Source organism: Citrus sinensis, chromosome 1 (assembly GCF_022201045.2).
Source record: "Citrus sinensis cultivar Valencia sweet orange chromosome 1, DVS_A1.0, whole genome shotgun sequence".
NCBI classification, from domain to species: domain Eukaryota; kingdom Viridiplantae; phylum Streptophyta; class Magnoliopsida; order Sapindales; family Rutaceae; genus Citrus; species Citrus sinensis.
Window position 1 is genome coordinate 12,896,397 of NC_068556.1, and position 14,249 is coordinate 12,910,645.

Consider the following 14,249-nt stretch of genomic DNA (forward strand, 5'->3'; position numbering starts at 1 on the left):
TGAATTACTCAATCAGTGAAAAAGAAAATACTAGTAGTAGTGTTTGCATTAAAATAATTTCGATCTTATATCATAGGATGTAAGATAATTGTATTCACATATCATACTACTCTTAAATATTGGGTAAATTTTAGGGACCTCCCCTGAGGTTTAGTGTATTAACACATAGAGAGAATGTATCCACGTAATTACAAGCACCTCCCCTACCGTTAGTATTCAAATACGTATGGCATTAGTATGTAAGGGTAAATGTGTAAAAATATATTTAAAATTTAAAAAAAAATTCAAAAGTGAGATGATTTTGTTGATTCGGCCCTTCAAAGGAGCCAACATCATCGGTTCACTCCACATGACCATCCAGACCGCCGTCCTCATCGGGACCCCCACCACTCTTGGCACCGAAGTCCGCTGGTGGTCCAGCAATATCTTCTCAACCTAAGACCACGTGGCCGCCGCCATCGCACATAACATCTTGGAAGGGCGAGACCCTCTAAGAGTACTAGTGGTGCACGGAGAAAGCTCTGGACTGGGGTCCCGGCAACGGCCCAGATCTCATCATTGACTATGGTGGTACTCCACGTTGTTGATCCATGAGAGAGTCAAAGCTAAGGAGATCTACTAGAAGACCTGGAAGCTACCCGACCCGGCCTCCACCGGCAACACCGAGTTTCAGATTGTTTTGACTATCACTAGAGATAGGTTAAAGGCTGATCCCAAGAAGTACCACAAGATGAAGGAAATATTAGTCGGTGTTTCCGAAGAAACCACGACTGGTGTCAAGAGATTGTACCAAATGCAAGAAAATGGAACCCTCTTGTTCCCTGCCATCAATGTCAATGACTCTATCACCAATAGGAGGTAATTTACTTTGATTTGCTTCAGATCTCAAATTTATTTTATTTTATTTTATACCATCAATTCCTTAAATGTTTGAAATATTGGAAGAAATTAAATACTAATGTTTGATAATGCAATGGGGGAAATAGTTTGATGACTTGTATGGATGCCGCAACTCGCTCCTAGATAGTTTGATGAGAGCTACTGATGTTATGATTGCCGGAAAGGTTGCTATTGTTTGCGGTTATGGTGATGTTGGCAATGGTTGTGCTGCTACTTTGAAGCAAGCCGATGCTTGTGTAATTGTAACTGATATTGATCGGTACTAGGATGTTAGGTTTAAATTTAGTTGGAGTGTGTGTTTGGGTGGTGGGAAAGTTGGAGGAAAGAAACATATTGGTTTTAGATGGGGTTGTGTGGGTTATTTTGTATTTGATGCAGTTTTAAAGTTTTTCTTACTTTGCTGCATCTTGTTATCCTATTGTTTACTGATGAATGATTTAAAAAAAAAAATCTTTTTCCCAATTTCATATCTACATAAAAAATCATTATGAAAAACTAAGGCCAATTCGACCATTTATTATTATTTTACAATATAAGGCTTTAAGCTCTCTGCTTGGGATATTTTACTATCATTTTATCATTGCAATTAACAGTCCAATCGGTTGTGCTGCTACTTTGAAGCAAGCCGGTGCTTGTGTAATTGTAACTGATATTGATCTATACTAGGATGTTAGGTTTAAATTTAGTAGGAGTGTGTGTTTGGGTGGTGGGAAAGTTGGAGGAAAGAAACATATTGGTTTTAGTTGATTGAAGACCATTTGGGATTTGAATAAGGTTATAGATGGGGCTGTGTGGGTTATTTTGTATTTGATGCAGTTTTAAAGTTTTGCTTGCTTTGCTGCATCTTGTTATCCTATTGTTTACTGATGAACGATTTTTCATTATGAAAAACTAAGGCCAATTCGACCATTTATTATCATTTTACAATATAAGGCTTTAAGCTCTCTACTTGGGATATTTTACTATCATTTTATCATTGCAATTAACAGTCCAATCGGTTCTTAAAGTCTTGTTTTATAATTTATTATTTTGCCAGGAATGGTACTTTTGTAATTTCAACAGTCTACTAACAGTCAAACTAACTGAATACTAACGGCAGGGGAAGTGCTCGTAATTACGTGGATACATTCTCTCTATGTGTTAATACGCCAAACCTCAGGGGAGGTCCCTAAAAATTACCCCTTAAATATTTTCGTACAAAGAAAGATGCAAAGGCCAAACTAATTTGCTGGGTCCTACTTTTACAGGAATTAGACCTTGAGTTTAAAGATAAGAAAGGCACAAAAACTTTTGATGGCAAATCATCTCTCTCATCTCAATTTTGGCACAATTACATAACCATTACCATTGAATGAATCATTTTCAGATGAACAATTAATGAGTATGAAACCATAGTATGCTTATATAATTAACTATCTTGTTACAAGTCAACTTCCAAAACATTAGACTAAGTAGGACAAAGCCAAATTTTTTATGGAAATAAAAAATTCTTTTTGGATGTTCCTTATCTGTTCAAGTATTGTGTGAATCAAATTGTTGGATGATATGTCCCAGAGAGGGAATTTCAAAACATCATTTCATTTTGCCATAAATAAGCTTGTGAAGGCCATTTTAGTGCCAAGAAAATAGCTGCTAAAATTTTACAATTTGGTTTAGATTGGCCAACTTTATTTTGAGATTCCTACACCTTTTGTTCTTCATGTGATTGGTGTCACATACAAGAAGCATTACACGAACGAATATGATACCGCTAAACCCTATTCTGGTAGTTGAGATTTTTTATATGTGGGGCTTCAACTTTATAGGACCCTTTCCTTCTTCTTTTGGTTGCTGGACCGTGCAGAACCAATGATCATAAGGTGGTGATAGGAATTTTGAAGAGCAATAATGTTTTGCGCTTTGGACTCATTTGAGCAATAATCAGTGATAGTGGTAGCCACTTTTGTAACAAATCATTCAAAACTCTTTTTAGTAAAGTATTCCATCATAAGTAAAGTGGCTATCCCATATCATCTGCAAACAAGTGGCCAAGTCGAGATCTCTAATTGAGAAATAAAGCACATATTAGAAAAGACAATAAGACTTGATAGAAAAGACTGATCATTAAGACTTAATGATGTATTATGGGCATATCGAATGGCTTTAAGACCCCTATTGAGATGTCACCCTATAAGCTAGTGTATGGGAAAGCTTTTCACCTACCTGTGGAACACGAGCATCATGCGTAGAGGGTTATTGAGAAATTCAACTTTGACATGCAACAAGCTAATGCGTTTGAAAATGCCAAGATTTACAAGTATCGAATGGAAGTCTTTCATGACAAGCAGGTTAGAAAGTACTTTTATTTAATTCTACTTTTATTCAATTGTAACTTGCATTTATTTCCAGATAAATTACACTCTTGATGGTTTGGTCCATTTATTGTTCACATTGTTTTTCCATATGGGGCTATTGAAATTAAAGATCCAAAGAATGTTGTCACTTTTAAAGTTAATGGCCGACCACATGAAGAAGATACCAAAATAAACTTGAGTGATCCACCAAATCTGGACTGAGATTTTTTCCCTTTTTTTTGGTGACTTAACTCTTTGTCAGTTTGTTTTACTCTTCCTTTATTAATTGAAATTATTTATTTCCTGCTAAATTGTATTTGTTTAATAGTTGTATTTTCTCTCATCACTTGTATTATACGTCGTGAGTACCTCAATGAAACAAATCCTCTTCAACCACCATTGTGAACTTCTACGTGTGAAGCACCACCTAAGTAGGCCACTTTCAAAGTCTTACACAAGGTTCCAGAAGTGTGGAAGATTACCACAAGGAGATGGAAATAATCATGATTCGAGCTAACATTGAAGAAGAATGAGAGGCCACTATAGGTAGATTTTTACATGGTTTTAAATCAAGATATTGCTAATGTGGTAGCCATGAAAGTGGAACAACAACTGAAAAAGAAAGGTTCCACTAGAACCAATTTGGGTTCATCTTCCTCATGGAAGTCAAAATGGAGCAAAGATTAAAAGATTGTTTCAAAGCCTAAGATTGAGCCATTCAAGGATCATACGAAGGCAACCAAAGCAAAGGTCATATTGCATCTTAAAGCCCAAATAAGAGAGTGAATTGAAGGGTATTCTTCTTAAAGAAGAACGCCCAAACTACACAAATGTTCTTTTTCAAGATGCACAAGATCCTTGGGAAGATTTCCACTCACTTCTCCCATCCCAAGAATCCCAGAGTCTGCCCACTCAAATAGCTTCTCAGTCAGCCAAGGCCACTACAGAAAAAGACGAACTTGATGAAGATTATCTAATCTACCAGGAGGTACATAAAGCTAAAAAGCAATATGAAAAAAAGACAGGAGACATATCTCTATCCAGATATCCCTCCACTCCATAAAGCTCCATGCTTTTCATCGCACATGGCTACAGAAGCCTTCCGTGAATTTCGACTTTAATAAAAGATGACAGGGGTCTTGTCCTGTCTAAAGTGTGTTTATATTTTTCACGTGTGTATTTTTTTTTTTATGTTTTGTCATTTGCTCTCAAAGATAAGGGTCCTGTCTTATCCTTCGATAAAATTTGAAAGTTTGTTCATAATTCTCAGATGTCTCTCTAAGTTCTTTTCTTCTTCTAGGAAATGAGTTAACACTTGAGTCATTATTCTAAGAGCGTTCATCTCTATCTCTATACTGAGTATGCTCTGCACTTGCCTTTGAGTAAGGATCCTGTGCATAAAAAAAGTCCTAATTTATCTTTAAACCAATTTATCAAGACTATTCTCTCACAACGCTCACCCTCTCCAAAAGTCTGAGAAGTGACTTGTCCTTCGGTGGTATCGTGGGCAATAGTTTTCTCTCCCTGGTTTGATATCTAAAGGATTAGGGTATATCGGCTGGAAACCCGAACTTGCGGACTATTGGTCCAAAGAACAATTTTAATTGTTATAGTTCTGGTCTAACAACGTGGATGGTGGTGATGTTGAAACCAAGAGTGAATCGAATGATACCTTTGGAGGATGTTAATGATGGTGTTGAGTATCATGTTGATGGTAAATTCCACTAAGGGTGCTCTCAACATGCAAGTAAAAGAAGATGCAAAGGTACAATGTGATAACATCTTTCATACTAGATGCCACATCAAAGATAAGGTATGTAATATGATAATTGATGGTGTGAGTTGCACTAATGTAGCTAGCACTAGTTTAGTTGAAAAATTGAATTTGAAACCCTTGAAACATCCTAGGCCATATAAACTACAATGGTTGAATGATTGTGGGGAAGTTAAAGTAAATAAACAAGTGCCGGTTTCATTCTATATTGGGAGATACAAGGATGAGGTTCTATGTGATGTAGTACCCATGCATGCTGGACGCATTCTTTTTGGGCAACCTTGGCAATATGATAGGCGTGTGACACATGATGGTTGCTTAAATAGATATTCTTTTGTAATGAATAAAAAGCAAATCACTCTTCAAAGATGGCAACCTTACACCATCAAAAAGAAAAGGTGTAAGGTGCACAACCTTACACCTTTCAAACAATCTCATTCAACACTCAAGAACCAAGCATATAGAGATAAGACACCATTTCTTGAGAGATCATATTCAAAGAGGGGACATTACATTAGAACTTGTATTAACTGAAAAAACAACTTACATATATCTTCACAAAACCTGTTAGCAAAGAACATTTTATAAAAATTAGACATGAGTTTGGAGTATGAAAATTGCACATTAGCATAATTTTATATGACATCGAGACTATCTTGTTTTTCATGTTGTTGCTATGTTGTATTATGTGCATTCATGAATCATGCATTAAAATGGCCTTTAAGAATTTCAGATCAATAAAATGGTATTGGAATGGATTAAATGTTAGCCGAAGATTAAAACAAATGTGTGAAATCATAGTTTAAATTAAACGAATAACTGTTTCATAATAAACGAATTACTATTTAAAACAGAAACTTAGGAAAGGAAATACTAGTTGCCAGTTAACCAATTTATAATAACGGATTACCGATTAAAAATAAAGAGGCTATTTGTGTTAACAGGTAACTGTTTGTGGTAAACGGATAATCGTTTTCACTTTCAGAGGTTTTCAGAAATTAATAGTTAGCTGATTTAAGAAAAAGGCTCATTGATTTCCTAAAATGGCTCATCGATTTCAGAGAATGGCTCCCCATTTTTGTGTGATAAGACACGATTCCTAGGTTTTCTTCTTCATTTTCCAGTTGCCTCTTACCGTTTTCTCTCTACCGTCAGCACCCAAACTTTCTCTCTCAAATTCTCAATTTTCTTGCATTTTCTTGTCAAATTGAAGCCATAGAATCATTCTTAATCACTTTTAGAACATTTCTAACTGATCAAAACACAATTTCAAGTCCTAAATTTCAAAATCCCAATTTGAAACCCTAAAGTGAACCAAATCGTTTTCTTCAATTTTGGCCAAATTTTCATCACTCATTAGCCAATTGAGCATGCAAATCACTTCCTCTACCCTTCATATTCATTTTAGTCAATTCACATCTTTCCATTTCATCAAGTTTGAAAAATTATCATTATTGCATCTATATCAACGACTGAAACATCAAGAAACTGCAAGAAGGAACCTAATACCCCCTAGGAAGACTCCCGAGTTCTAGGGAATCCATCTTTCCATTGCTTCCTTGGTCAGACGCTTCCAAACCCGCTTTATGGGTTGTAAGGTAATTGATTCTTACTATGAGGAGTTGGTTATATATGGTAGAAGTGTAAAGGGAATGTTAGAGCCTTGGGAGGTGGCTTTGAGTATTGAGGAGCGAGTTTATCCTAATCTAGTTCGTGTATTTTACTGGAATATGGAAATTTCTGCATACATGCTAGATGGGATAATTACCAATGTAGGAGTCCCCATAGAATTTGATGTTATGGACTTAAACTAAATCCTAGGGACGGAGAATACATGTCACAAGATCTACACATTTAGGAAGGCCCTCTCCTTTGCTGATTTTACTGAAAACATTTGTAGGCATCGAGACCTTTGGAATGCTATTTGCTCTCTTCCTTTCCATTCTCAATTACTACCTCTACAGATTAGGATCCTCCATACCATATTATAGCATATTTGTGATCTGAAAAAGAATATTAAAAAAAAAGAAAAAAAGGAACCTCACAACACCCCCTCATGTATTTCACTTAATTGATGTCATTTAACACTCGAGTCTATCACACAAATTGGCATTGAATTTCTAATGATCTCACACACTTTTGCCTTTTACTATACTTAATTCTCTCTTGCAGTTCTTTATTGAGCGAAAAAAAATCAAGAAAAATCCAAGTGGCACACCAAATATAAACCAACACACTAAATAAAGAAAAAGAATTAAGAGGACACAAAGAACGACAAAGGAAATTGAAGAAAAGAAAACAAGCAAGCAAAAGAACACAACTGATAGTACATGTAAACAAAGTTAAGGAAAATGAATAACTAAAATTCAATTTGATGAAAGTAGGAAGGCTTGAATCCTTTTGCAATCAATTTTTTTTTTGGCTGTATGTTTTTTTTTCTTTTTCTTTTTTTTTGATAATAAAAAGAAATAAGGCATTCAAACCTGATTAGAAATTATGCTCTACTACCAAATGATGCCAACCCTATAGTGAAACTTTGAAACCCACGCTTAATTTGAAGTTTCAATTACCTAAGAAAGTTCTAAACAGATTTAAGACAAACAAAATCTTGACCCAATGTTTAAGAAAACATGAACCAAAGGTATAGAGAATGATACTAACGCCACACTCAAGATATAGATGAGAAGTGAGTGATAAGTCTAGATTGAAACGCCACAAGAATGTAAATTCTTGATAAGTTCACTAGTTCTTATAAAAACCAAAGAAATGATGATCTTTCAAATTCAAATAACATTAACCTCTCTAAATTATCTTACATAGTAAGGTTTCTGAGTTTAAATAGGCAAATAGAAACCCAAGATCCCAAAAATGCACTTGGAAACATTGGAACAAACCTCCAAGCACAGGTTTGTCAAAGGATGCTTTAAAAGTCTTCACCAACCCACCATTATTAATGGTAGTCATTAACAAAGTTAATGCTAGCCCACCATCATTTATGGTAGACTTACCTAACACATCGACAAATTTGAAACACAACAAATAAATGAAGTTGAATAAACAAAAGAGTAGTTGGAATTCCCAAGCCTGAACAAGTTGTAATAAATTAGTCATAACACCATCTAGAGAACTCCAAATCCAACTCTATGAATTGCATTGGAAAGTTAACTTAATTATCTTTTTAGCTCTAGCTCTTGTAATTGGGTCTCTAAAAATGTGCAAAGGATCAGTTGAAGCTTTAATGGTATTCCCTTGATGATTCTCATCATTCCCTCTCTCCTCAAAGCAATTCATCATCAAATCTTCACCCACATCAAAAGGACAAATATCAGAAACATCAAAAGCAGTACTCACATTATGCTCACTAGGAAGATCCAATTGTAGGCATTGTCATTGATCCGTGCAACCACTTGAAATGGACCATCTCCCCTTGGAAGCAACTTGGAAAACCACTTGTTTACGTCCTTTTTTTGCTTAACTAGCATATTATTGAGTCCTCTTTTCTATTTCTCATGCAATTGCTTGACAAATTGAGCTTTCTTTTTACCATCCATACTAGCATGCTCATCAATAGGTAAAGGTAATCAATCCAAAAGAGTTAAAGGATTAAAACCATATGCAATCTCAAATGGTGAAAATTTAGTAGCTAAATGGACAATTCTATTATAAGCAAATTGAACATGTGACAAGCATTCTTGGCAAGCATTCTTCCCAAGTTTTCAAGTTCTTTTGAACAATGGCACGCAATAAAGTAGACATGGATTTGCAATCTCAATTTCTCCATCAATTTGTGGATGACAAGTAGTAGAAAAAAAAAGTTTAGTACCAACTTACCCCACAAGGTTTTCAAAAAGTGGCTCAAGAACTTAGCATCTCGATCTAAAACTATGCTCCTTGATACTCCATGCAATATAACTATCTCCTTGAAAAACAAATTAGCTATGTTTGTTGCGTCATTAGTTTTGTGACATGGAATAAAATGGGCCATCTTTGAAAACCTATCAACAACAACAAAAACAGAATCCTTTCCCCTTTTTGACCTAGGTAAACCCAAAACAAAGTCCATAGAAATATCAACCCAAGGTTCGCTAGGTATGGTTGAAGGGTTATATATTCGATAAGGTAAAACTCTAGACTTTGCATGTTTACAAGTAGTACACTTCTCACATATTCTTTCATTCAACATCACGTTTCATATGTGGCCAAAAGAAGTGTTCTTTTAAAACATCTAAAGTCTTTGCAATGCCAAAATGGGCAAGCAATTCACGCAAAGAACTATTAGGCATACCCAGCGAACCTTGGGTTGATATTTCTGTAAACTTTGTTTTGAGTTTACCTAGGTCCAAAAAGGAAAAGGATTTTGTTTTTGTTGTTGTTGATAGGTTTTCAAAGATGGCACATTTCATTCCATGTCACAAAACTGATGATGCAACAAATATAGATAATTTTTTTTTCAAAGAGATAGTCAGATTGCATGGAGTACCAAAGAGCATAGTTTCATATCGAGATGCTAAGTTCTTGAGCCACTTTTGGAAAACTTTGTGGGGGTAAGTTGGGTACTAAACTTTTGTTTTCTACGACTTGTCATCTACAAACTGATGGACAAACTGAGGTTGTAAATAGAACTCTGTCAACTTTGTTGCGTGCCATTATTAAAAGAACTTGAAAACTTGGGAAGAATGTTTGCCACATGTTGAATTTGCTTACAATAGAACTATCCATTCAGCCACTAAATTTTCACCATTTGAGATTGTATATGGTTTTAATCCATTAACACCTTTGGATTTATTACCTTTACCTATTGATGAGTGTGCTAGTATGGATGGTAAAAAGAAAGCTGAATTTGTCAAGCAATTGCATGAGAGAACGCGACAACACATAGAAAAGAGAACTGAACAATATGCTACTCAAGCCAACAAAGGACGTAAGCAAGTGGTTTTTCAGCCTGGAGATTGGATTTGGGTTCATATGAGAAAGGAGAAGTTCTCAGTACAAAGGCGTTCCAAGTTGCTTCCAAGGGGAAATGGTAAGTGGTTGTACAAATCAATGACAATGATTACACATTAGATCTGCATAGTGATGAGAACCATCAAGGGAATACCATTAAAACTTCAAGTGATCCTTTACACATTCATAGAGGCTCGACTACAGGAACTAAAGTAAAAAAGATACAAGCTGCTTTAAATGGATTAATTGAGAAAATATGGACTGAAAATGCAATTCAAGATGCAAGACATCATGAATTGGGCTTGGAGAGAAGAGAAGGCATTGTGGGCATTATTCAAGGTATTTGGTAGCCATATATATAATTTAGATCAAATGCAAAAAGGGAAAATTCAGAATAAGACTGGTATTGATTGAGCTGGAACTAATGCGCAAGTTATATACCATTGGAAAGATATTTAAGTTTACTTTCCAATGCAATTTACATAGCTGGATTTGGAGTTCTCTATGAGTTATGACCAATTTATTACAGCTTGTTCAGTTTTGAGAATTCCAACGACTCCTTTGTTTATTCAACTTCATTTATTTGTTTTGTTTCAAGTTTGTCAATGTGTTGGCAAGTCTACCATCAATGATTGTGGGTTAGCATTAAGTTTGTCAATGGTTAGCATTAATTATGGTATACTAGCATTAAGTTTGTCATTGACTTGCATTAATAATGGTGGGTTGGTGAAGACTTTTAAAATATCATTTGACAAACCTATGCTTGGAGGATTGTTCCAAGGTTTCTAAGTGTATTTTTACGATCTTGGATTTCTATTAGTCTATTTAAACTCAGCAACCTTGTTATGTAAAATAATTAAAGATAAATGTTATTTTGAATTTGAAAGATCATTCTTTCTTAGGTTCTTTTGAGAACTAGTGAATTTATCAAGAATTTGCATTTTTGCGGCGTTCCAAAATAGACTTATCACTCACCTTCTCATCTACATCTTAGTATGGCGTTAATATCCTTCTCTATACCTCTAGTTCATGTTTTCTTAAACATTGAGTTAAGGTTTTTGTTTCAATTAAATCTATGTAAAACTTTCTTGAGAAGCTGAAATTCAAATTGAGTATGGGTTTCAAAGTTTCATTGTGGAGTTTGCATCATAAGCAGTCATTTGTGGGATTGTTTTGATTGTCAAAATATAAGTTTATGATTGATAATTAATGTAAAATTAAATAATACAAAAGATTTTAAAATATTTCTAATAACATGATAATCTTTTGGTCAGTGGATGATTAATAATTTTGCTCCGAAAAATGCAAAAGCATTAAGGACAGGGTTGGTAAATTGTGAGCCTGAGTTGGTCTTTTCCAAACCCAGATGTAAGCCCATATTATTATGAACAAGCGCAGGCTTGGGGCAAGCCTGGGCGAGGCTTGGGCCAGACCTACGCTTTCTATTAATTATGAAATAAATTTTTTTAAAAATAAAAAAATTTAAATTAAAAATAATTATCCAATATAAATAAAATAATAATCAAATACACAAAATATTAGTAACAAAACATAACAAATATTAAATATTAATATAAAAAACATATTAATTTAATATTTTAATTTGTTAAAATTTGATTTATTTTTTATTTATAATTTAATATTTTAAAGCTCATGTTTTTTTCTCTTAGACCCGTAATCAAACCCAATATAAACGGACTTTAAATTTTTCGATCTATACTTAAGCTCAATCTATGTAGGCTTGACTTGAGACCTGCGAACCCGCTCAAACTTTTTTACCAACCATTTAAGAATTTAAGGTAACTGGATCACAAACCTACGAGGGCATAATGGTGCTCACTCCGTTGCTTGCTAAAAGAGTTTTAACATAACAAGTTAACAAACATTGTAACATTGTAATAGTTTGGGGGCTGGGGTTTACTTTTCAATTTTGTTTTGGAGGTGGGTTTAAATTATCGGATTTAGGATAAAAATCGTACTCACTAAAAATTAGAAATGGCCAATGGGTTGGGCCAGCCCACCAAAGCAAGGCTCATGCGTGTTCGTATTCATGTCGTGCCTAAATTTTTTTGCTTAAGTCCGGTTGTCGTGCCCACACGTGCCGTGTCTGTGCCTAAGAAAAAAAACTTAGTAAGATTTTTTCTTTTTTAAAAAATTTTTTGAGAGTGCATGCTAAAGTTGTTGGCGTACTTTTTTTTAAGTGTATGTACTTTTCTTAGGTCTATATTTTTATTCAAATTTAATAAAATAAAAAATTCAAAATTCAAATCTATAATATTAATTACTAAGTTTGACCTTATAGTATTAGAATTTTTTTAATACTTAACAACAATAATAATAATAAATTTTTCTTAAAAATTAATTTAATTGTTAATTTAGACTTTCGTAGAGTTATAAAATCATGATATTTATAAATCAATTATAGTATTTTTTTAAAATTAAGAAATAAATGAATTTAAAAAATTCAATTGCAAGTTATTTATAAAATCATAAAATTTTAAGTTTATTTTCATTAAAAAATAAAACATGCTTATTGCAGAATTTTTTTTATCGTATTGTACTTTTAAAGCCCGCGTGCCTAAATTTTAAGCTCAGCTCGGCTCACGTGGGTGCCGTGCTATACCGCATGCCCCACCAAAATATTCTTGTGTCGTGTCGTATCACGTGCTGTCCGGTCTATTGGCCATCTCTAGTAAAAATTAAAAAAGATCGAAAAATAAAAACAAACTTACAAACATATACCTGGGCTAACTAAAACAAACTCAACTTGAGAATCGACTAACTAAAACAAACTCAACTTGAGAATCAAAGTAACATATTAAACACTGTCAATATGACATTACAAATAAACTAAATGAAATTAATTTTTTTGACAAAAAAGGAAAAAAAAAAAAAGAAATTAGCACAAATATTATTATCTACAGATACCAGTGCAAAGAAAGTCAGCCGTTGATGAAGTTTCACCAGCATAGGCAACAGCATCAGCAGGAGGCAACACTCGTCCATCAGCAAACAATAGCCGTCCATTGCTTGGATGTTGATGCTGATGACTCACCACCACACCTTCAAGCTCCGCAGCCGCATTGTAAAACGTCGTCGTATCACCGAATCTCCGCTCAACCTCAAGAAAGTCGCCGAGTGAAGCGCTCGGCTTCGCGTCGTCGTCGTCTCCACAAAGCCGCCACCAGCGACGCCGAGCCGTGGATGCCGACATAATTGGCGAAGCCCTTTTCTTGCTCTTCTTTTTGCCCCTTGTTCCGGAGGGGGCGTCAGTCACGTGCATATCACATTGCTGCTGAGACTGAGATTGAGATTGAGAAGCACCTCTAAATGTAATGGCAGGAAAACTCACTCCCATTAAAGTACCCAAGGTCGTGCTTCTGTCATGGAAAAATGATCCTGTAGACTGTTCCACAATTAAAATCAGAATCAAAATTGAAAATAAAATTAATACTTAGATATTATATGAGATTGAGAATTGAGATGAATTTAATAAATTAATTAATTTGATAATTGCCTCAGTGTCGAGATCCGAGGAATAAATTGACGAGACGGTATTGGTTGGAGATGAGAGCGGTGGTAGCAAGCTGTTGTCTGGATCTCCCATTTCCTTTTTTTTTTATCTTCCTTTGATCTCTAATTATAAAAGATGGTTACTAATTTGTGCTATATGATGATTATTATTCTTTCGCTTCGGTTTGTCTTTTAGGTAGATGCGTAACATCAATTAAAGCACTTTTCTTTTATTCCCTAAAAAAATAAGGTTTAAATTATTTTTTATTTATTTTTAATCTCCTAACATAGCTGCTAATGAGATCACTTAAAAATCACCTTATTATTGTACTAATGTCGTGTAGCACTTTTTTTTGCTTGCTATCTCCATTAAAGTGAATTTAGTAATTTAAAATTATGTGGGCCTATTTGAGCGTATTAATTTTTTTAAACTCTCCTTTTAGTTAAGAATTTATCATCTAAATAATTTTAATAAAATTACTTAATTAATCATATGTAAATAATTAGTATCACTAACTAAAAGAAACAAAACCTACCATTTAAAATGAATATCAACAAATTTTTATCAGCCACGAAGGTTAATGAATATCAAAAAGTTAATTTTTGCCAAATACAAAAGTTAATAACATCAAGAAAAAAAATCTTATATATAGAATGTATGAAAGTTATATTATGATATACTAATAAATGTTAAGAAAAAAGTAAATTTAAAAGAAAGTGAAATTGAGTGTTTAGTTTGTAGATTTTGAAAGAAGAGAGAGAATATGCAATTGTGAGATAGACAG

The 14,249-nt window shown here is 34.2% G+C and overlaps 1 protein-coding gene and 1 pseudogene across 1 annotated transcript; one reads left to right on the forward strand and one right to left on the reverse strand.

Annotated features, from left to right (window-relative positions):
* Nucleotides 1-295: 295 nt before the first annotated feature.
* Nucleotides 296-1,566, forward strand: LOC112495732 (adenosylhomocysteinase 1-like; annotated as a pseudogene).
* An 11,147-nt stretch (nt 1,567-12,713) lies between these two features.
* Nucleotides 12,714-13,637, reverse strand: LOC102608569 (uncharacterized protein At3g17950). The gene is made up of 2 exons (XM_006490746.4): nt 13,469-13,637; nt 12,714-13,357 (listed from the first exon to the last, which is right to left on the reverse strand). The coding sequence occupies exons 1-2, from the start codon at nt 13,556-13,558 to the stop codon at nt 12,866-12,868; spliced, it is 582 nt and encodes a 193-aa protein (XP_006490809.1). The 5' UTR covers nt 13,559-13,637; the 3' UTR covers nt 12,714-12,865.
* Between the last annotated feature and the right edge of the window lie 612 nt (nt 13,638-14,249).